The sequence below is a fragment of the Erythrolamprus reginae genome, chromosome 4, assembly GCF_031021105.1.
Source record: "Erythrolamprus reginae isolate rEryReg1 chromosome 4, rEryReg1.hap1, whole genome shotgun sequence".
NCBI classification, from domain to species: domain Eukaryota; kingdom Metazoa; phylum Chordata; class Lepidosauria; order Squamata; family Dipsadidae; genus Erythrolamprus; species Erythrolamprus reginae.
This window is the reverse complement of record NC_091953.1, coordinates 52,413,912-52,438,720: the sequence shown is the minus strand read 5'-3', so window position 1 is coordinate 52,438,720 and position 24,809 is coordinate 52,413,912. Positions and strand designations below refer to the sequence as shown.

General features: G+C 36.5%; 1 protein-coding gene across 2 annotated transcripts in view; it reads left to right on the top strand.

Moving 5' to 3' along the window:
- SAMSN1 (SAM domain, SH3 domain and nuclear localization signals 1) overlaps positions 1-20,323 on the top strand; it is a 62,694-nt gene extending 42,371 nt beyond the window's left edge. For both annotated transcript variants that reach the window (XM_070750267.1, XM_070750268.1), the window contains exons 4-8: positions 4,273-4,405; positions 9,363-9,514; positions 10,519-10,725; positions 14,386-14,536; positions 19,285-20,323. In XM_070750267.1, the coding sequence (XP_070606368.1) occupies positions 4,273-4,405; positions 9,363-9,514; positions 10,519-10,725; positions 14,386-14,536; positions 19,285-19,484 (843 nt within the window). In that variant the 3' untranslated portion in view covers positions 19,485-20,323. The remainder of the gene's footprint in view (positions 1-4,272; positions 4,406-9,362; positions 9,515-10,518; positions 10,726-14,385; positions 14,537-19,284) is intronic.
- Positions 20,324-24,809: the final 4,486 nt, after the last annotated feature.

Below are 24,809 nucleotides of genomic sequence, written 5' to 3'. Positions count from 1 at the left end.
TTTATTTATTTATTGACTTTCTATGCCGCCCCTCTCTGAAGACTCAGGGTGGCTTACAACATGTAAAAACCAGGAAGTTACAATAAAAATCAATCAAATTAAATTAAAAATTACATAACTATTTTAAAATTCCTAGCTATATTAAAATCAATCTTACCCATTTGTACAACCACCATACAATCATTCGTTGGCCAGGGGACAAAATCTAACTGGCCCAAGCCTGGTGACATGAATGAGTCTTAAGACTCTTACAAAAGGCAAGGAGGGTGGAGGCAATACGAATCTCCAGGGGGAGCTGGTTCCAGATGGCCGGGCTCCCCACAGAGAAGGCTCTTCCCCTAGGTCATGCCAAATTACATTGTTTAGTTGACGGGATCTGGAGAAGGCCAACTCTGTGGGACCTAACCAGTCACTGGGATTCATGCGGCAGGAGGCAGTCCCGCAGGTAATATGGTCCAATGCCATATAAGGCTTTAATAGGTCATAACCAACACTTTGAATTCAGTCTGGAAACCAATTGGCAGCCAATGCAGACTGTGGAGTGTTGGAGAAACATAGGCATGTCTGGGAAGGCCCATGACTACTCGTGTGATTGCATTCTGCTCAATTTGCAATTTCCAAACACTCTTCAGAGGTAGCCCCATTGCAGTAGTCAAACCTCGAGGTGATAAGGGTATGAGTGACTGTGAGCAAAGACTTCCTGTCCAAATAGGGCCACAACTGGTGCACCAGGTGAACCTGGGCAAACGCCCCCCTCGCCACAGCCGAAAGATGATGTTCCAAGGTCAGCTGTGGATTGAGGAAGATGCCCAAGTTGTGGACCCTCTCTGAGGGGGTCAAAAGCCCCCCCAGGGTAATGGACAGATGGAAGTGTCCTTGGGAGGCAGAACCCACAGCCACTCCGTCTTGTTGGGTTTGAGCTTGAGCCTGTTAGCACCCATCCAGACCCTAAAAGCCTCCAGACACTGGCACATCACTTCCACTGCTTCACTGACTGGACACGGGGTGGAGATGTATAGCTGAGTATCATCAGCATACTGATGGTAACTCACCCCATGCCCTTGGATAATCTCACCCAGAAGTTTCATGTAGATATTAAACATCAGGGGGGAGAGGATCAACCCCTGAGGAACCCCACAAGGGACGGAACTAGGAGTTGACCTCTGCCCCCCTGGTAACACTGACTGCGACCGACCGGAGAGGTAGGAGGAGAACCACCGTAAAATGGTGCCTCCCACTCCCAACCCCTCCAGCCAGCGCAGAAGGATACCATGGTTGATGGCATCGAAAGCCGCTGAGAAGAAACACCAGGATAGGGGATAAACCCCTATCCCAGGCCCACAAGAGATCATCCATCAGTATGACCAAATCAGTTTCCGTGCTGTAGCTGGGCCTGAATCCTAACTGTTGAGGGCCCAAATAATCAGCTTCATCTAAGGACCATTGGATCTGGAGTGACACCACCTTCTCGACAACCTTCCTCATAAAGGGAAGGTCGGATACTGGATGATAGTTATTGAATACCACTGGGTCCAGTGAAGGCTTCTTGAGGAGAGGATGCACAAGTGCCTCCTTGTAGGGAGCCAGAAAGGACTCCTCCCTCAAGGAAGTGTTGACAATCTCCTGGACCCAGCTCTATGTCATCTACCTACTGGCCGAAACCAGCCAGAAGGGATAAAGGTCCAACAAAAGGTCATGGAGCTCACAGCTCCCATGGCCTTGTCCACTTCATCAGGTGTTACCAGGTCAAACTCTTTCCATTGGGCCAAATTTTAAAAGAAATTTTGTTATAGCAAAAAACCTTCTGTGGATAACTCATTGACTAAATCTTAGATCCTTCCAGGTACGTTCCTCTATTTATATTCCCTAGATACTCTCGCAACACAACCATGCAACAATAATAAAAATTCTGGTTTTACATGAGAAAACGTGTTTGGTTCTTCCCATACATGAGGATATAGCAAAACTTTGTTTTTGTGCAAACCATAAATTCCTCTCAGGGCATTCTTTACTCCAAAGATAAAACAGAAAAACATAGTTCCTTCCTATCCAGGTTATCCAAAAAGACCAATTTCAGATTCCAAATTTTCAAATATAAGTAACTTTTTAAAAAAGGAATCAGATAACTCATAATCACAGCTTTAATGAATACTCGGGAGGTTCTGCATAAAGTTATCATGATGGAAAGGCATGCAGCAAAAAACTAGTGATATAATTCTAACTTCTTTCTGCTTTTCATATCTCTATTCCCCTTTCTCCAGAATCTCACACTTTTTTATATTGTGAAGGTAAAGTTGCATTGGAATTCCTTTCATGGAAATATTTGTAAAAGCAGCCATCTTACTTGTTACATTTGTAATGTATGAATTTAGAAATTAGAAACATATTCAGAAGAGTTCTATGTTGATTTACTTATTCTTCTTATGAGGTAGTTACTGCATTGTCTAATATATTTATTCAACAACTTATGCATATAGTATGAGCCATATCTTTGTTCAAAGTAAAATTTGAAACAGATATTAGGCATATATAATCATACAAAATTTAAAATATGTTCAATGAAATGTTGTTCAACAAAATTAAAAAATAATAATGTGGAAACAGTTCAGAGAAAGTTTATAAAATAAAAGGGCAGGATTTGTTGAAAGTATTAAAGGTAACAGTGAGGAAATTTTAAAAATGAGTCTAGCAGAAGGTAGACAGAATAGATTGAATACAGTGATCCCTCGAGTATCACGAGGGTTACGTTCCAAGACCTCTCGCGATAATCGATTTTTCGCAATATAGTGGTGTGGAAGTAAAAACACCATCTGCGCATGCGCGCCCTTTTTTCAATGGCCGCGCATGCACAGATGGTGGAGCCGGGGAGCGACTAATATTAGATAAGTGCAACTAATACTGTATTAGATAAACATCTATCTAAATAAATAAAATACAGTAAACATCTCGCCGCTTGTCCGTTCGCCCGCCGCTCGTTCATCCTTTCGCCCGCCCGCCCGCCGCTCATCCTTTCGCCCGCCCGCCGCTCGTTCGTCCGTTTGCCGCTCGTCCTTTCGCCCGCCCGCCGCTCGTTCGTCGCTTGTCCGTTCACCCGCCCGCCGCTCGTTCGTCCGTTCACCCGCCCGCCCGCCGTTTGCCGCTCGCCTGTCTGCCGTTTGCCGCTCGCCTGTTCACCCGCCTGCCTGGCCGCCGTTTGCCGCTCGCCTGTCCCCCGTTTGCCACTCGCCTGTTCACCCGGCTGCCCGGCCGCCGTTTGCCGCTCGAGAGCAAGAGGGGGAGAGATAGAGAAAGAGAGAGAAGGAAAGAAAGAGATGAGAGAGGGAGGAAGAGAGTGTGAGAGAGGAAGAAGCAAGATAGAGAAAGAGAGAGAGAAAGAAAGATGAGAAAGGAAGGAAGACAGTGAAAGAGAGGAAGAAAGAGAGAGAGAGAAGAGTGGAAGGAAGAGAGAGAGAAATGATAGAAAAAAGGGGAGAAAAAAAGAGAAATGAGAAAATGATTGAAGCAGAGAATGACAGGAAAGAAAGAGAAAGAGACAGAGAAGTGACTCTTGGTGATGACGTATGACGTCATCGGGTGGGAAAAACCGTGGTATAGCAAAAAAACCGTGGAGTATTTTTTAATTAATATTTTCTGAAAAATCGTGGTGTAGCGTTTCGCGAAGATCAAGATCGCGAAAATCGAGGGATCACTGTATTCATTAAAGCAAAGATATATATAATGCAAAATATATAAATATAAACCAGTTCTAAAAATGCATTGTGAAGGACTGAATAAAGAAACTGTTTCTGGAAATGCCACATTGATATCCTGAGAAAGAAAACAATGCTAGTGATTTTTATTCAAAGGACACATAATAATACACCAAAGTTCCCTCTCTGAGTAAAATGCATATTCAAAAGTCTTTCATGCAGCCTATTGTGGGGAAAATTAAATAAGACTATATTCAATTAAATCTTAAGTATACGAAGACTTTCATGCATAGAAACCAATTTGTTTTAAGATTTAAGGAAAAAATGGGACAGCCTTATTTAGGAGTTAGTAATAGAGTTGCTAGTACAATAGTAATTGACATTATACAAAGTTCTTCTGAAACTATTGTTACATAATTATTTATCAAATGGTAAGTAATGACCATGTCAAGTCTTGCTATTATAATGCTTCCTTGCCTGAAAACAATTAATTAATAAAAATGCCTTAAGTTAAAAAGTAGATATTGTATAATGAAGAGCAACATCTAAAAGAAATGTTATCTCTCTTTATTTGGTTCTCAAGAGTGAAGGGGGAAAAAGTTTTTCTACTTCAAATAGGGACAGTGACCCTGGAGGAGAAACAATCACAGCTTCTATAAAAACAAGTGACTCCATGGACAGCCTCTATAGTCTTAATAGCGGCCAAAGTTCTTCAAGTAAGTAAAACGTAATTATATAAAAAGTATATGTGCATGTGTAACTAACTGAAAATGTTAACCTTATTCAGATAACTTGCCTGAAAATAACACAATCCTTTTCTAGTCGAGAAATTGTAGATGATCAGCCTGGTAGAGAATTCTAGACGTAAATATTCCAGTCCTTTCCAGACAAAAATTATGTCCTTCAGTCAATCTATATTTCTTTAGTGAATCTATATATTAAAAAAGTTTGTATACTCTCTACATATTAATAATAAAATATCAGTGCGTACTTGCTATTTTTGTATGCATATCCTGTTTTCCCCAAAAGCCCAATCGGGCTTTTGAGTGCATGGCAATAAGGCCAAGCGTTTATTTCAGCAATCAAAAAAATGTAAGCAAGGTCTTATTTTTGGGGAAACACAGTATTACAAATTCACAATAAAAATAAAAATGGCAAGTGTAGCACTTTGGAAATTCTTCAGACTGATTCACCATTATTTTTTTTAAAAAACAGTGCAAAATATTAATAATATCACAAAAGGTTTTTATTTATTTGCTTGCTTGTTTGTTTGTTTGATTTTTATGCCGTCCTTCTCCTTAGACTCAGAGCAGCTTACAACATGTTAGAAATAGCACTTTTTAACAAAGCCAGCATATTGCCCCACAATCTGGGTCCTCATTTTACCCACCTTGGAAGGATGGAAGGCTGACTCAGCCTTGATCCAGTGATGAGATTTGAATTGCTGACCTGCAGATCTGCAGTCAGCTTTAGTGGCCTGGAGTACTGCACTCAATCTACCTGCTGCGACACCTTGGCTCTTAATTGATTGATTTATTAGACATACAATTAGCCAGGGGAAGATAGTTCCAAAGATGAGAAAAATGCATAATCTCTCAGTTGTGTCTGAACAATTAAAAATGAAGCACTATGTTCTTACAAAGCATATATAGAACATTAAGTACAGTAGTCCTCAACTTATAGCCAGAATTTTAAGTAGAATTTCCATTTTACAACCATATTTATTATGATTGCTAAGCAAATCATTACATTTGTTAAGTGAGTCATGGATTCATTTAGTGAATCCAGTGCCCACCGTTGAATTTGCTCTTTGAAAGCTCGCTAGAAAGGTGGGTAATCATATGATCCCATGATGATGCAACCATCATAAATGAATGCTGGTTGCCAAGATCCTGAATTTTTATTGTAATGCTGCAACAATGATAAATGCACAGATGGGCCATAAGTTACTTTTCAGTCTTGTTGTAACTTCAAACAGTTGCTAAATGAATAGCTATTCTGTAAATTGAGGATTACTTATAAAAGGTTTCCAGATAAAGCAGCTATTTCAACAGTGAGAAATACTGTTAAGAAACTGAAGTTATATGAAACTTGGCAAGATTCAAAAGACCAAGAAAAAAACAATTCTGTGCAAAAATAGCTAAATTGACAATTTAGAACCCATAGATCTACAAATGAGCTCCTCAAAATTTTAGCTGACACTGGAGTTGTTGTCCAATTATCTGCAATACAATATTGCTTATACAGCAATATTCTGCATGTAGGAGTTGTCAGAACATAATCTTTACTCAATTGCATTACAAGTCATATCTAAAGTATGTCTGAATTAGTTTGAAATGTTTGGGAACAAAGTGCTTTTGACTGATGAAACACACACTTTTGGCCACAATACAATAAGACACATTTGGAGAAAACAAAGTGATGTACTTGAAGAACAGATACCGTGCTAATTATTCCTGGTTGCTTGGCCAATAAATATTATGTGGATGGAAACATAATTCAATTAAATAGCCCAATCCTTATAAATTTTTTTGGAATTGAGCTCTGGAGGTGGGTCTAGTCATGAACACATTATTTAAAATTCTTTTTCTTTCATGATATCAATAAAAAGTACAAGCACAATTGCAGCCAACCTGCCTTCCATTGAGGACCTGTATACAGCACGAGTCAGAAAGAGGGCTGGGAAAATATTTACTGACCCCTCACATCCTGGACACAAACTGTTTCAACTCCTACACTCAAATGTCGCTACAGAGCACTGCACACCAAGACAACTAGACACAAGAACAGTTTTTTCCCGAACGCCATCACTCTACTAAACAAATAATTCCCTCAACACTGTCAGGCTTTTTACTAAATCTGCACTAATATTTCTACTGTTTTTCTCATCATTCCTATCATCCTTTTCCTCCCAATTAGGACTGTATGACTATAACTTGTTGCTTGTATCCTAAGATTTTTTATTAATATTGATTGTTTCTTCATTGCTTAGTTGACCCCCATGACAATCATTAAGTGTTGTACCACATGATTCTTGACAAATGTATCTTTTTTTTATGTACGCTGAGAGCATATGCACCAAGACAAATTCCGTGTGTGTCCAATCACACTTGGCCAATAAAAAATTCTATTCTATTCTATTCTATTCTATCTGATTGTCAATAGACATAAAAATTATGGAAGACTATTGTTTGGTGGGACTCAATGGTCTAATAGGAAAAACTGGTATATAGTTTACTAAGATGTATTTTACTGAAAAATTCAAATACACACACATATACCAATTCAATTTTCATGCCCTAGAGCAGTGTTTCCCAACCTTGGCAACTTGGAAATATCTGGACTTCAACTCCCAGAATTCCCCAGCCAGCATTCGCTGGCTGGGGAATTCTGGGAGTTGAAGTCCAAATATCTTCAAGTTGCCAAGGTTGGAAAACAATGCCCTAGAGTAATGATGGTGAATCTTTTTTTCCTGAAAGAGCATGTGTGAGTGTCCACACCCATAATTCAAACCACTTCTCCTATCCTCCCCCGAGGCCCTCTGGAGGCCAGAAATGTCCTGTTTCTCAACTTCAGGTGGGCCCAGTAGGCTTGTGTTTCGCTCTCCCCAGGCTCCAAAGGCTTCCCTGGAGCCGGAGAGGGTAAAAATGCCTCCCCCATCCCCCGCTGGCTCTCTGGAAGCCAAAAATTCCCTCCCAGAACCTCTGTATGAGGTTATAAATGAGCTGCCTGGTACACACATGTATGCCGGAGCTGAACTAGGGCACCTGTGCCATAGATTCGCCATCACTGGTCTAGAGCAATCATATTTTCAAATAAACATGGTTTCTGCCAGTTGAAGTACTCAAATACAGATAGTATTTTACAAATGTTTATCTTTCTAATAATTTTAACAGAGAGCTCTAAGGGTTTGCATGAATAGAATGGAATGGAATATTATAATAATATAATATAATATAATATAATATAATATAATATAATATAATATAATATAATATAATATAATATAATATAATATAATATAATATAATATAATATAATATAATATAATATAATATAATATAATATAATATAATATAATATAATATAATATAATATAATATAATATAATATAATATAATATAATATAATATAATATAATATAATATAAATAATAATTTATTAGATTTGTATGCCGCTCCTCTCCGTGGACTCGGAGCGGCTCGTGGACTCGGAGCGAATAGAATAGAATAGAACAGAACAGAACAGAACAGAATAGAATTCTTTATTGGCCAAGTGTGATTGGGCACAAAAGAAATTTGTCTTTGGTGCATATACTCTCACTGTACATAAAAGAAAAGATACATTTGTCAAGAATCATGAGGTACAATACTTAATGATTGTCATAGAGTACAAATAATGGAATACTACGATATTTAGTTATGTGCTGAAACAAGACTCTTCAGATCTAACCAAAAATAGAATATTTGAAACTAAAACTTTCATTCTGCAGTGCATCCCAGTCATTGTGTCTAAACGTTTATTCAGTAACATGTACAGTAACGAAATATTTATTTATTTATTTAATGAGATTTATCTGCCACCCAACTCTAATCAGACTCTGGGCGGCTTACAGTAATGATCATAAATACCAACAATATAAAATAAGTAAAAACAATAAATAGAATAAAACAGTATAAAATATATTATAATCCCCAAAAGCCACATATTCACTCACTCATTCACAGTCATATCCCCATTCCCATATGCCTGAATTTAGAAGAAATATTCAACAGTTGATTGCTTAAATAATATATTTAAAATACATATCATTAGTTTTTAGCCTTGAGGAAGATCTACACTCTAGTCCTCAGATCACTTTTTTGCCAATTCAGACTTTAATCATTTTAATGACATTGGTGTTTTTGCTTTGTGGACTTTGAGGGCCATATTGTTCATCTATTAACACAGCTTCAGAAATAATTAGCCTGAAATATGCATGAATAAATTATGGGAAATGATCTCGTCAAACCTAAGTAGCACCAAGTCTCATAAATTCAATTGAACTATTCCAATACTAATTTTAATAAATTTTACTCACTTTCTTTAAGTGTTTAAATTATCTCAGTTTGGGGAGAGGCAGGTGAACAAAAAAACTTGCCAAAACATGTGTGCATGTGCATCCTGATGTGAGATTTTGCTACTTGTACAAGTGCAGAAGCAAAATTGCGCTCGATCCCACACTCGTGCACCAGAGCCATGGACCTGCGTGCAATTAGCAGTACCAGCAGGAGCCCACCACTGGTGGGTTGGATCTGGTCTGGATCTAAGTTTCCTGTGATTGGTATTGCTTCTGGCTATGGATTTTTTAGTGTAGATGAAATTCTGTTTGCTGGACTTGTTTTTACAAAACACTCTGCAGAATCGGGGGGCCATCAAGCCTTTGTTATTCTTGCACACAGGGCCATCTCTGGAAACTTCAATGATTTCGTCAGAAATAATGGTTTGTGTATGCCGGCTGCTGCTGATGTTGTGTACTATGTATTTTTATGTTACTACGTATTTTTAAATTACTATGTATTTTTACATTTATGTATAATTCTATCTTTTCAAGGTTTTCTATGGAGTAGTTTGATTTCACATGGTGCCTATCTTAGACATTACACAAAAATGAATCAATTTTATTGCTTCCAGGTGGTATAACTTGTTATTCAGACGGAACAAGCAACAGAGACAGTCTAAAGTTTGACGAAGAAATCAGTTATGTTGGACCATTCTGTGGCAGAGCCAGGGTACACACAGACTTCATTCCTAGTCCTTACGATTCAGACTCTTTAAAAATCAAGGCAAGATTTCTTCATTCTATGTATATATTAATTACTTTGTACTTTAAGCTTGTATAGATCTATTTGCTAATTCTATTGTAGTTTCTTTGCTAGTATCTGTTCACACAAATGATTCCAAAGACACTGCTCTATATATTACTTCACCTACAGCTGTGAAAGCAGTAGGGGGTGTTTTACTTTTCCATTCAGTATTAACAAAAATAAAGCCATACTTGTGTTTGTGTCAAAAGTAAAGAAAAGTGTGGTTAAGAGTTTCACTCCTGAGTAGAAATAACAAAGTAATAATTTTAATCTGGGGAAAAGAGACTTCTGCCTAAATTACTTTCCCCCCACCGCCCCTAAGTTTATCAGTGATATGAAACTGTCTGAAGTGAAAACTCACAGGCACTCCAAAAATGTAATAATTTAATGCAAGTGTTTTCAAGTATGGGATAAACTCATGTCTTGGATCAAGTCAAAACCAATATAATGTGCTAACCGGCAGCGGGTTGCTTGCACATCCTCTTAATTCGGGCACATGCATAGAAAGCAAAAATGTGTCAAAATGTCAAAAGGACACGCTCATGCTCACATGATTTTAGCGATTTTTTGCTTCTGCTCATGAGCAGAAGCAAAAAAGTCAAAAAATTCAGGGAATGGAATTTTTATCTATCCATCCATCCTCTATCTATCTACCTATCTACCTACCTACATACCGTCCATCCATCCATCCATCCATCCATCCATCCATCCATCCATCCATCCATCTATCTATCTATCTATCTATCTATCTATCTATCTATCATCTATCCTATTTCTTAACTGCCCACCTCCCTGTTGGCTTGGTTAAGTTGTGGGCAGATCTACTTAAAAATAGAAAATATACGTTGTATTGAGTTATATATTCATTTTCCTTTAAAGTAATACTACAATCAATAGAAAAAACTTAGCAATATTAATCAGCAATCATCTGTTATTTTGTTACATTATTCTTTGTTTTACATTCTATTTTCCTCTTCTTATAGAAAGGAGATATAATTGACATAATCTGTAAAACCCCTATGGGCATGTGGACTGGACTGCTAAACAACAAGGTCGGAAATTTCAAATTTATTTATGTGGATCTGATTACAGAAGAGGAATCTGCACCCAGAAAGATAAAACCTCGCAGGAAAAGTAAAAGAGTCAAGCCTAATTCTCTTCAGGAGTTCTTGGAACAAATCCATCTCCAGGTTAGCTAAAACTGGAAATGTGTCCACTTCTTCTGTTCTTCACTTTTAGTTTTGTTTTCCAGCTCTAAATTGCTGCTTACATCCATGGCTTTCTTTAGACTAATAAAGCATTTTTCCCCTTTGGGAATTACTGTTTTGAATTAAATTGGAATTTATGCATTTTATTCAGTTTGATTGTTATGTAAATAGCAAATAACTCTGGTTTTTACATACTAATTTTCCTCAAATTCTTGATACTACCAAATAAGGATCTATCTCTTATTTATATTTGCTAATCAACTTTGCATCCTTCACCAATTCTCAATCTTTTATCATAATCAAATCAATCATGTTTTAAGACATTCATTTTCCATATGCACACATAAGTTAATTTTAAATTTAAATTCATGAAATCTGGGTGAGATAATCAGTCACCATGGATTCAGGTAGCTGCGATATAGCAATAGCACTTAGCAATAGCATTTAGACTGATATACTGCTTCACAGTGCTTGACAGCCCTCTATAAGTGGTTTACAGAGTCAACATATTGCCCTCAACAATCTGGGCCCTCATTTTACCTACCTCAGAAGGATGGAAGGCTGAGTCAACCTTGAGCCTGTTGAGATTTGATCTGCCAAACTGCTGACAGCCAAACTACTGGCAGCAGAAATAGCCTGCAGTACTTCATTCTAACCACTGTGCCATTGCGGCTCTTGTGACACACCATTGATACCTAACTTGATATTCAATTTCCACTGCTGGTATCCAAGTGATGCCGTTTTTGGCCTCTCGTGCTGCCTGGTGGCTGTGGAGGCCTGGATAGAGGACAACAGGCTTTGACTGAACACTGGGAAGACCAAATGGCTTTGGGTGCATGGGCTCCCAAGATCTGGGATTCTGTTATCTTTGACTATGGATGGATAGCACTACCCCAGATAGATCCAGTCTGCAACTTGGTGGTTGTCCTGGATTCTCAACTCTGGCTTAAAGAGTAGCTGGCAATTGTAGCTAGGAGAGTTTTTGCAAAACTTCAGGCTATGCACCGGTTTCAGCTTTTTCCTGCATCATGATTCTCTATGGTCAGTCATTCAGGCCCTAGTCATTTCACAGTAGGCTTATTGTAATGCACTCTACATGGGGCTACCCTTGAACAGCATTCAGAAACTACAGATGGGGCAGAGTGTAGTGGCACTGGCAGTTCTAGAGGCCCAAATAATTGCCTATTTAATAGCATTGCTCTGCAAGTTGCACTAATTACCAGTCTGCTTCCAGATGCAATTCAAGGTGTTGGTAATAATCTTTAAAGTCCTTCATAGCATGGATACAGGCTATTTGAGGGACATCTCATCCCACTGGGATTGGCCAATTTTATCCTTGCTGACCGAAAAGACATGTTGTGGGAACAATCAGCCTAATTATTCCGGCTAGTGGGGTCCAGGAAAAGGGCTTTTTCTTCCATTGCACTTGCCCTCTAGAACATCTTGCCCCCAGTAGAAGGTTGATCCCAACCCTCCTGACCTTTCATAAGGGCCTAAAGACCTGGTTCTGCTAGTTAGCTTGAGGCCCAAGCATCAGAGTGGAGGTGGTTGATAATAACATAGCCCCCTCCTTCCATAGTGTTTGTGGATATTAGTATATACATTGTGATTAATATTTATACGCATTTATATGTTAGGGTATAGGTATATGCATATGGATATATATACATAGGTATGTATATAGCATATCTATATTTGCATTATGTATGTGTACACTTTGGAGAATAGACAACGGAATTTTATCTTTAATGTGTGCCAGAGTGCCCACAGAAAAAAATGACATTAAAGTTTATCTTATATATTAATAGGGTGAGAGGGTAGGCTATATTGTTAATTTGTCTGTCTGTCTGTATGCCTGTATTATTATTATTATTATTATTATTATTATTATTATTATTATTATTTATTAGATTAGTATGCCGCCCCTCTCCGAAGACTCGGGGCGGCTCACAACAACAATAATACAATATACCGAGTACAAATCCAATATAAATTAAAAACGAAATTTAAAACCCATAGATATTAAAAACAATCATTACTGCACAATCATACCATTCTCATGTATTACAGTCAGGAAAAAAGGTGGTAGTGAGGGAAAGAGATAATTATTCCCCCCATGCCTGGCGACATAGATAGGTCTTCAACATCTTGTATGTGTGTGTGTATGCGTGCACGCATGCACAACTATCACCAATCTCTGGATTTCTGCTATCAGATATTCCCACATAATCTAGATAATATAAATTCCTATATCTTGATATCTATTTTAATTATCATTTGTAACTATGCCTATGCCTTCAATTTCTTGCATAACTTCATTATTAAAAAACATTTTCATTTGAGTATATCCATTTTTTCCTTTGTTTTTACAATCAGTCTATATTTTTATTTTCTTTCCTGTCATTCCATTTGATAATGCATGTTCTTTACCATATATTCTTTGACATTCTAAGTCTAATTTTCCATAAGCTGTGGTAAATGGCCCTAGAGATATTTACTTTTACAATCAATTAAAGCTTTTACATAATTCTTTTCAATAACATATAGAAGGTAGAGAGTGGTGATGGCGAACCTTTTTCAGTTTGGATGCCAAAAGGTTGTGTGTGTGCATGCGTGCCCACACCCATAATTCAGTGCCCTGCACATGCGCATAATTCAATGCCCTGTGCTTCCCCCACCATCCATGCGCACAGGCCTCACCAAAGCCTCCCAAGTTCCAGTAGGCACATTGGGCTGTTTTTCACTCTACTCAGTTTTCAGGAAACCCTCCTGAAGCCTGGGGATGGTGAAAAATGGTCCAATGGGCCAATTTGAAGTTTTTAAACAAAAAGAAATGGAGTTGTCCTGCTACTTACCTTCAGATAGTTGCAACCAGGCATCGCACACCTCGGCCCATTTCTTCTGCAGCCAGGAAGGCTCTCCTGAAGGCCTGGCTGCAACTATCCAAAGCTGAAGAAGTTCCTGAAGATCTCTGACAGCTGAAAGGAGGCTGAGGGTGAACTTCTTGGTTGCTCCAAAAATGGCCAAAAAGAAGGCTAAAAATAAGCTGCCCAGCATGCATATGCATGCTGGAGCTGACATTGAACAATGTCTTGCATGCCCTTAGATATGGCTCCATGTGCCACCTGTGGTTGTGTGCCATAGGTTCGCCATCACTGGTATAGAATAAGTTACTAGCCTTTGTCATTGATGTATTTATACTAGGAACAGTACAGATGGTTTTTGACACATTTTGACTGATATGTCACAACTTCAATGAATTTCATTTCAAGGATGAACCAAGTTATTTTATTCAAATTAGGATGTATCTTTTAGTGCCCATTTGTTCAGTAATTGAAATTATGAGGCCCTGAACTAATGGTTGTTAGGACAGTCCTCAAACTTATGGCCATTGCCATACCCCTGTGGTAACATTACCAAAATTAATGTATTTAGCAACAGCCCACCTGCATTTACAACTGCAGCATATGTTTCATCTCTCTCTCTCTCTCTCTCTCTCTCTCTCTCTCACACACACACACACACACACACACACACACACCTGTCTCCCTCACTTCACTCTGTCCTTTTGGCCATCTTGCACTTCCTGAAAGTAAATGTCAATCTTTATTACAATTGAAATTTTAAATGTTTTCCCTTTAGGACTATTTATCAACCCTTTTGCTAAATGGCTATCAGACATTGGAAGATTTGAAAGAGCTACATGAAAAGCATTTAATTGAACTCAACATCAACGATCCAGAAGACAGGACAAGGCTACTTTCAGCTATTGAGAATCTGCATGACTCTGAAAGTATGTACTACATTTCTAATAAAAAATAATAATGATGAAAATTGGATATACTCCACAGATGTGGATGTGCCTCAGAAGGCTTTAATATATTGCATGAACTGTTTATCATTTTGTAAGAGTGAAAGAAACCACAAAAATATTTTTAAAATATATAAATGGCAGTGTAAATCACTTAAATAATGTAAAGTATATATATCAGTATATATAAATGTCACTGTAAAGCTCAAGTCCATTTGTCACTGGTATCAATGACATTTAAAAAAAATTAATTGAACTAACCTGTGACTTGCTAAAGTTATTTTAAGGCTGAAAAATAGCTTCCTATTATTCATTGGAAATGGTGAACGAACATGTATTTCTCAACAATACTATGAAGTATCATATTGAGACTGTACACTCTCAGAGTTACCCTGATTGGCCAGTGAAGAGATGCTCCCAGTTCAGCCTGGTTCTGTGAACCAGTAGTGCCGGTGGCAGGAGGCTTTGCCCACCCACCCAGAATGTGCAAGTGTGCACGTGAATTGATACCAAAGGGTTTTAGAACCCACTACTGCATCACAGGCATGGAATGCACTGCTAATGGAAAGGGCACATTTGCTCCAATATTTTTATTAAGAAAACCATACAGATACACATAATCAGGACAATGTCAACGTGCTATTGAAGGTAAGTCACTTAGGGTGAAATTTTATAAATAAATAAACAAGGTAATGGAGATGACTAGAAAAGAAAAGTATGTGAAGATGCATAATAGGTTGTTTATTGAATTAATTGTAATGAAAGAAAGGCAAGGCAATGTATTCCTGGGGTTAACATTTAGCAGAATAACTAATTCTGCATGACCTTTGCAAAATCGAAGCACTAAATTCAAATCAAGTGAGAAATTGGGTTGAAATCCTGCACATCTTTGGTGTAACTAAATAATGCATTTGAAATCAACTTTCCAAGGTCAATATTTATGATTCTGCCTGCTAAAAATGATTGTCCTAATTAAAATTGATTATGTGTACAGCTTAGGAATCCGAAGCACAATTTTATAAGAGGGCTAGTTATTGGCTAAAAAAAAATACTGAAATAATCAGAATTAAGCTTAATATACATATAAATGATCATTTCAATAAAACTGGATGGTACAGTGTTCTCAAAAATTTGGAGGCTTATATTTGTTTTGCTTGAAAAAGAATTTGCAATGCTTGATTGACATATGATCTAACTATGACATGGATATTCTCTGTGCCCAAAAGTTTAGACTCATAGATTTCATTCATTTCACTGCAGAGATAATAAATTCATATAACCAATCACTTTAATACTGATTATATCCAAAACAAATGACAAAAAATAATAGAAATAAATATTTATATTATTAAAAATACAAGTTCTTCCATAGGAATATTATATTCATAAAGCTTTTAAAACTAATACATTAACATAAAATGTGGTTCTAAACTAATACATTAGCATAAATGTGTCTCCGGGCTTCAACTAGAATTCATTTTAAAATGTCTAACAGTGAACTCAACCAGGGAAGCATATTTTTGCAAATTCTAGTGATTCAGTCAAGCAGAGCTTCTGATATCCATGACAATTTTCTTTGCATATGTCCTACTGAAATTCATGACACTTCACTAATAAAGTTTATTAACTAATTCTATGTAAAAACCTTTCATCTTCTGCAGGAAAAATAGTTTATCTAGGGCATTTATGCATGCTCCATGAAATGAATACTGTCATCATTTTTATATTGTCCACAATTGTATGTTTGCATACTAAACAATGGCAAAACAAATTAATCACCTTACAGAACAGTATATCACGTATATATCACAACTGCAATCACAACAAGACTATATCATAGACCTATTTAGATAAGCTGCAAGGGAGCTTGACTTTTTAGAGCTTTGTTGGAGTCCAGAAAGGCTGCAGCAATTATATTTACATATAAGTGTAAGCCAGGAAATTACACATTTAAGGAGAAAAATAAGTTTCAAGGGTAACAAAGGGTAAAAAAAATGCATATAATGAATATTTATAATAAAGGTCTGTCAGAATGTATGTATCAGCTTTATATTGCTTGAATATCCCAATTCTAATCCTACAGACTAAAGTAATACAGAATATATATGTCAAAATGATGTATATCGTAGCTCTGCTAGTGCTATATTATATAACTCCGACCAAAAGCCATTTATCTTTTATGAAACTGTTTTACTTACATGAGGTTTATAAGTTGAAAAGATAGTATATTCTGCTGATTCAGTAACAATTACTAGTGGGGGGGGTTTAACCGGTTTCTGTATCTTGCGCCTTTAACTAATATTTTACAGATTAAACTGACATTTGTCATTTGTGGTAAAATGCTTTTCAAAATACACATTCAGTTAGGAAGCCATATGAAAAGATTAATGTGTGACATCTTTGAGAAATGCAGTCTTGAGGTAGAAAGGTCCACACTGTAGCCTGAGAGCACAATTGATTCACAGAGAATTGAATCATATATTGGCCAACTGGTCGTTACCTCCCTGTTGACAGTGATTACCAGTGACAGTGATAGTCACTTCTCTCAGCCCAATTCACCATCAGGCTCTGTGACAAGAAGGCTAAAAAATAAAACACTTTGTCACATTGTGCATTGATAGCTTTCTTATAACAACAACAGTAAACATATTGGGATACAAGTAGAGCAGCAGAAGGTACAACCATGCAGGACAAGCCATGGAAACAATAATAGTCTCAATCTAGATTGGTGGTTTTCAACCTTTCTAATGCCGCAACCCCTTAATACAGTTCCTCATGTTGTGGTGACTCCCAACCATTAGTCTAGTGCCAACTCTCCTAACAGAGCTTTAAGCTGATTGGCAAGAAGGTCAGAGGGGCAACCCCACTATAAACGCCTGATTGGTCGGATTGTAAAAATATGTTCCAAGGTGCCAGAATAGAAGCTTTAGTTCCTCATCATGGGAAATTTGTCTTTTCCTTCATAAATAAATAATAAATTAAGGAGATACACACACACGCGCTAAATCCTTTTGGATCAAGATAGTTAAGGTGGCTTGATCTGTATAATTAACAGATTTAAGATATGTTTAAATATTTTTTAATGCCTATATTTTGCTAAATTGTTCAGTTGTTCAGTCCAAATTTATATATTATTGCTCTAGTCTATGGCTCTGAACTTGGTACCAAGTTACGAAGAAAAAGAAGTGTTTCTGAATTATTTCTCTTATTTAGAAATTATCAATACATTGTTTAGTATACAAAGCTAAGGAATACATAGAAACATAGAAACATAGAAGTCTGACGGCAGAAAAAGACCTCATGGTCCATCTAGTCTGCCCTTATACTATTTTCTGTATTTTATCTTAGGATGGATATATGTTTATCCCAGGCATGTTTAAATTCAGTTACTGTGGATTTATCTACCACGTCTGCTGGAAGTTTGTTCCAAGGATCTACTACTCTTTCAGTAAAATAATATTTTCTCATGTTGCTTGTATACAATTGCTTTGGTTTTCCTCAATCTGGTATCTAACATCTGTTTTGATTACAGTTTCTATCAGCTTCTGTCAGTATCAAAAATCATGATTAATGGTCAAAGATAACAGTAGTTGGGTCAACAAGCCTTGTTAAGTAGTCCTCAGAAGCAAACCCAGATGACCTAATACTGTTCATTAATGTTACATTAACAAAATCTTGTAAATCAGAAAGTACATCTCACTCCCATCTTCTTTACATCCAAGGAACAAGAGACGTTTGCTATGCCTAAGTATTTGCTTTAGGATAAGGTGCTTCTTATCCAGTGATTTATCTGACTGCGTCTCTTTCCCATCTCTAAAAATCATTCCCACATACCATTACAATTTAAGAACATAAGAACATAAGAAGAGCCATGTTGAATTAGTCCAAAGCCCATCGAGTCCAGAATTCTGTGCCACACAGTGGCCCACCAATTGTCCATGGGGATCTTGAACAGAAAGAGAAAGCAGGACCCTCCCTTTCCCCTGATCCCCAACAAATGGTACTCAAGGGAATTCTGCCTGCCTCAACCAACATAAAGGCGGCACATGGACATCTGTTTCAATTCCACTGATACACTTCGCATCCATGAATCTGTCTAATCCTGCCTTGAAGCTATCAAGGCTGACAGCTGTCACGACCTCTTCTGGAAGTGAATTCCATAAACCAGCGACCTTCTGGGTGAAGAAATATTTCCCTTGATTTGTCCTCACTTTCTTACCTATGAACTTTAGGGAGTGCCCCCTTGCCCTAGTATTGTGGGATAGAGAAAATAATTTTTCTCTATCCACCTTTTCTATCCCATGCACGATTTTATACACTTTGATCAAGTCACCCCTTAAACGTTGTCTTTCAAGGCTGAAGACACCAAGGCGTTGCAACCTGGTATCATAGGGGAGTTGCTCCATTTCCTTTATCATTGTAATTTGTAAAAGAAAACATCTTGATGAATTTATTTTTATCATATGTATGTTACTTTATGTACACATGACTTTGAAAAAGTGCCCTTAAACCCAGCTTACTTTTTAAAAAAACTTTATGAATCAAGGCTTGAAAAATGAATGTTATCAATGCGTTTCATGGTTAATATCAGCTCCTTTCTGTTCTTACTGATTCAATAAGAAACTTTCATTTCATTTATGGAAGAACTTTGTATGCTGCTTTATGCTTTTTCTCAAGTTTTGTTGAAAAGTTTTCAATCTCTGACTGACTGGTTGTTTTTTATTTTTTAGATGAGCAAGACCAGGAAACAGAATCAATGCCACAGATGTTAAACCCTAACCTCAGCCCTAACAAACTACAATTGAATGACTGTGCAAGAGATTCTGGTTGCTATATCTCACAGGAAATGTCAGACAACAGTAAAGAAGATCTGGATGCAGAAAATTTGTCTGACAGCATCCAGAAAATTTCCATCGCTGAGTCAGATTAAAAGTTGCTTACATTTCCAGTGAATTATTAATACTTATTTGGGAATTTCAAGAAATGAACTGAAATGATTTGTTTGTACAAGTATACAATAATCATAGTATGCATTATTAATTTTGAGACTATATTTCATTTTACCTTTTTATCAAATCCTGCAACAAATGATATAAATTTGCAACTTATTTGCAACTTTCTTAAAATATACTAATTAGATTTTATACAGAAGTCATATAAAATTATATTTCTATAATATGAGTAACAATTTTTATAATTTTGTTTACCTAAACATTTAAATATTTAAATTTAAATATTGTAAAAATGTATATAATTACTATCTAATTTGAAAAAAATCCTATAGAGCTATCCTTTGAATTTAATGCTATATTTCTATACGGTATTTTTCCTGATACAATTAACATGTAACAAGCTATTTTTTCATATAAATATTGCTATGCTTATTTTAATTAACCCACTGTGAATAATGATGTATAATCAGTTATAACAGTTTATATTGCTTTAAGGGTAAATGAATCTATATAAATTACATTATTTATGACATTTAATTCTTGATCCTGATACTTTGTCTATATGTTTATTTCCCCCCCATATATTTTCATTACTTTCTTCAAAGTGTAGAAGTTTAATTATTAGCAACAAGTAATTTTTTTAAAAAAATGTTCAATGTTCAATGTTATATACAAATAGACATTTAGGAATATATATTTATTACCAAGCTTTTTTTTTTTTAAAAAAGTTTGTATTATTGTCTATTTCTCAGTAATATCAGTTTTATTTTAAAATATTTTCTTGCAAAATAAATTAAATAAATTTTCTTGCTATGAAGTGAGTGTCAACACATTAGTGACCATACAGATAGACTTTCATCTAGAATGATCTGTCTACATCCATCTGCTCAGCATTTCCCAACCTGCTGCTACTGTAAATATTTCCATCCATTTGATACTAGACATCTTCTTTCATCTTTCCCAGCAATATTGATTTCTGGACCATTGCATAATGTGTCTAAACCAAGGGTGTCAAAATCACATTGTCACAGTGGCGTGACGTGACATATCAGGACTTTTCCCTAAACCAGGCGTGGGTGTGGCCAGTGTGTGACACATCCAACCCATGGGCTGGGAGTTTGACAGCCCTAGTCTAAAGTATGTCAAAATGAGCCTAGCTATTTGTACTTTAACTGAGAACAGAATATTTCTTTGTTCTTTGATCCATATGTTTTATTTCTTAATAATGTGTGGTATTTTCAAGAGTTTCCAAAACACCATAGCTCAGAATAAAATAATGTCACTGAATTGTAGTGTAAAGATTCTTGCCAAGAGTCACAATTCAAAGTGTTGGTTATGACCTATAAATTCCTACATGGTATTGGACCAGAATACTTCTGGGACCATCTTCTGCCACCCGAATCCCAGCAACCGGTTAGGTCTCACAGAGTTGGCCTTCTCCGGGTCCCGTCGACTAAACAATGTCATTTGGCGGGACCCAGGGGAAGAGCCTTCTCTGTGGAGGCCCAGACCCTCTGGAACCACCTCCCCCCAGAGATTAGAACTGCCCCCACCCTCCTTGCCTTTCATAAACTCCTTAAAACGTACCTCTGCCATCATGCATGGGGGAATTGAGACATCTTCCCCGGGCCTAAACAGTTTATGCATGGTATGTTTGTGTGTATGTTTGCTTTTAATAAGGGTTTTTTAGTGCTTTAAAATTATTAGATTTGTTGGACATTGTTATATTGTTGTTGTGAGCCACCCCGAGTCTTCGGAGAGGGGCGGCATACAAATCAAATCAAATCAAATCAAATAAATAAATGAATGAATGAATGAATGAATGAATGAATAAATAAACAAACAAACAAACAAACAAAACAAACAAAACAAACACATAAATACATAAATAAATACATAAATGAATGAATGAATGAATGAATGAATGAATGAATGAATGAATGAATAAGTTCATTGGTGACTAAATCAGACACATAGCAGTCTAATTCGTTTATGTTCAACTTCTACAGCAGTTGAGTCATATCTCTTACCCACATAGAATTAGGCATGCCACTGTCAGTTTTTACTTTTTATCAGAGAATAAAATAATACAAACTAAATAATACAAATAAAATATTTTCAATAGTTAAATGTTTTAATACGGATTCTGCATTTATTTTATCTGAGGCATATTAAAAGCCTGGGAGACGGGACGGGATGACAAAATGTGATTTTATTTTAATTAAACTCAGCTAGAGTTACATTTGGTAAATATATTCTATTATATAGTATGACTAGTCCCCATGTATTTAATAATACTTCTCTTTTTGTCACATTCAAATTATAATTCAGTGGCAATTGTTAGAGATGAATATTAAGAAATGGATAATAAACTTCCAGGAAGCCAAGAGCTCAATATGATCAGATTTCTAATATATAAAATTTATTATGATTATCATAATTTAATAAATAAGTGTCAGCAGCAGCTGCAACATATATTTCATTTGGGAAGGAGTAAAAATGATTTAGAAATAAGGCCCAAACAGGCAGTCATTTTTATACAAAGATCTCAAATCTGTACATTGCATGCAACCTTCTGAATCATCTTCATATTTTGTATGCAACAACACTATAGAAGACATGATATAGAATCAGGTTGACTTGGAGAGGAAATATTTTGTGATTGCATCCTTCTTCCTTTAACCTTAGTTGATCCCATTCCAAAAGCCCTGGTTATTTTTACGGAGGAACAGGCAAAAAAGATTTGTGGCTATCAATCTGTGCAAAAGTGCCTCTTTAGGAATGAGATAAGTGTAGGAATTAAAAAAGAACATCTTTTGGAAACAAAGTATATCCCTTCCCTAAATAGCTGATTTTTTTAAAAAATATGAAAAATCAAAGTGAAAGTGCAGAAAAACATAGGGATATCAATTTGTGTATTCTCTAATTACCTAACTTTTAAAAATGTAAATGTTTTGATTTACTATTGAATATTTGTTAAGAGACAGAATGTAAATGAATAGTGAAATTCCTATTGAGTTCAACTCAACAAGTCATTTTCTTGACTTTTGACTCATTTGCACTTTTGTATCAATGTTTGAAAAGCCTTCGGTATTGCATCAGTGGATTAATTAATAGTCGTTAGGTAGTCTTCATGATTATTTGAATTTGAAGTATCTGTGTTCAAGTGTTAAGAGGGAGGCATTAAACATTTACCTGAAAGGATTGGCTTCAGATTGTATAGATGAAAGTCCAGGTAAAACTCATCTAATTAAAACCTATTCAACTGAAAATCTTATTTATCAAAAATGAATGTTTCTCCTATCAATATGATCAGCAAACTATTCATATGAGCAGCTAGCAATAAGCAAGAGAGCTTCACATGAATGTCAATTAATTTAATTTGCTTTTCAAATAAACTTGCTCTCCATATGTGCAGTTTAAATACTATTTTGTGTATCCATCATATAAAAGTCAACCCCAATTTCAGTTATTGGTCTTGAATAAAATAAGCCCAACTAAGATACTATTGTTTTATTCTCTGCTATTGGAACACAAATGCAAAATGTGGGGAGAGGTGGCTTTCTTCCCAAATGTTTCATTTTAGAGAGATATAGACTAAGCATTCTTTCAATCAATCAATCAATCAATAAATAAACTTTTTTTAAAATATTTCCATTATGTATTCTCTCCAATTTAAAAAAAATGTCATTGTTTAGCATATACCTTATCAGAAGTTATATACAATATTCTGTGCAAAATGTAAAGTTGTAGCATAAGAAGAGTTTGAGCTATAATAATTCACATTTACATTAACACCTGTCTTGATGGAAATATTGTTAAAGATAACATGGATAACTCTAATTCTATAAAATGGTTTAACCTTTAGCCTTGGATTATCAGCATTTACAGCTGATATAAAAAGAGTTTGCAATGTATGAGAAGCTTTGAAAGCTCTTGTGTGGAATCATGCAAGCAGCACTAATTGAAGACCCATCAGTGGTTTAGAAATAATTGAACCAAAGGTAATTGGCTGAAGCCAGGATTACTGGTTTGGGAATGCACCAATTTCAGTGTTTCTAATATTGCAGACAGGTATTTAGAAAGCACACTTAACTGGAAGGTTAGTTTATCATTATCTCCTGTGCTGACTTTGCTTCTGTACATCAGTAATTCCTTTGCTAAAACATAGCCATGCGGTTATTGTTCAATGATCACATAATATTATGTAACGTCTTTCAGCAACTAGTATATTACCCAATTTAAGTAATGGCTGCCTAGTGGCTCACTTGACTATTGCATTCAAAAAGCATTGGGACACAGCCGAGTTAGTACACGTCTGTTTATGAAATCAGTCTTCTATATCCTCCTCATCTAATTACCATCTTGCAAACATCTGAAATCCACTCATCTTAAAAGCACTACAAAAGCCTGCCTACTTGCTTCTTCTGGAAAAGCAAAGTGACTTTTTATTTTTGTCTATGGAGATTTTCAGTCATCCAAGTCATGGTTGTCCAAAGATGTTTTTTCAAAAGAGAATTGAATTGACTTATGTTTTTCCTTGAAGATGTTTCACTTCTCATCTCATCCATGAAGCTTCTTCCGTTTTTCTTCAGTTTAGTTCTTCAGATAGAACTACAAGCGTAGCAAGATCTAGCACAGAGGTGTCAAACTCAATTTCATTGAGGGGTGCATCAGGGTTGTGTTTGACCTTGGAAGGCTGGGTGGGCATGGCCAGGATGAGTGTGGCTAGCTCAATATTGCTTGTGTCAGTGGGGTACTTGTGGTGGCCGAAGTGCTCTGCCAGTGAAAATGGACCTCAGGAGGGCCATAGGTGCTCCATTTTTGCAGGTAGAGGGTTGTAGGAGACTGTTGCAGCTGAAAACAGATATCAGAAGGGCCATGAGTGCCCCTCCTGAGCTCCGGTTTTGCTGGCAAAGGCACTGCGGGCTGGTCCTTCACTGTTTCTATGGCAGTCCCACGGGCCAGGTCTAAGCACTCCATAGGCCACATGTGGTCCACAAGCCTTAAGTCTGACACTCCTGCTCTAGCATATTTTCAAACTCAGTTTTACTGGACTTTTTTCCTATGTAAAAATTGATACTATTCAGTTTTCAGAGTGTGGTGCTAATGAGAAACAAAAAGAGAGCCCTAATCTTCTTTACAAAATTCCTTTCCAATGTTCTATTTGGTTGGATAAGAATAAAAACTCCCCACAATGCATTACTTAAAATTTCTTATTAATTGGCAAACACTCTAGTGAGCCATCTCAGTAGACTGATAGATATTTGAGAGAAGATGGTATGATTAATAACTCATGTCTT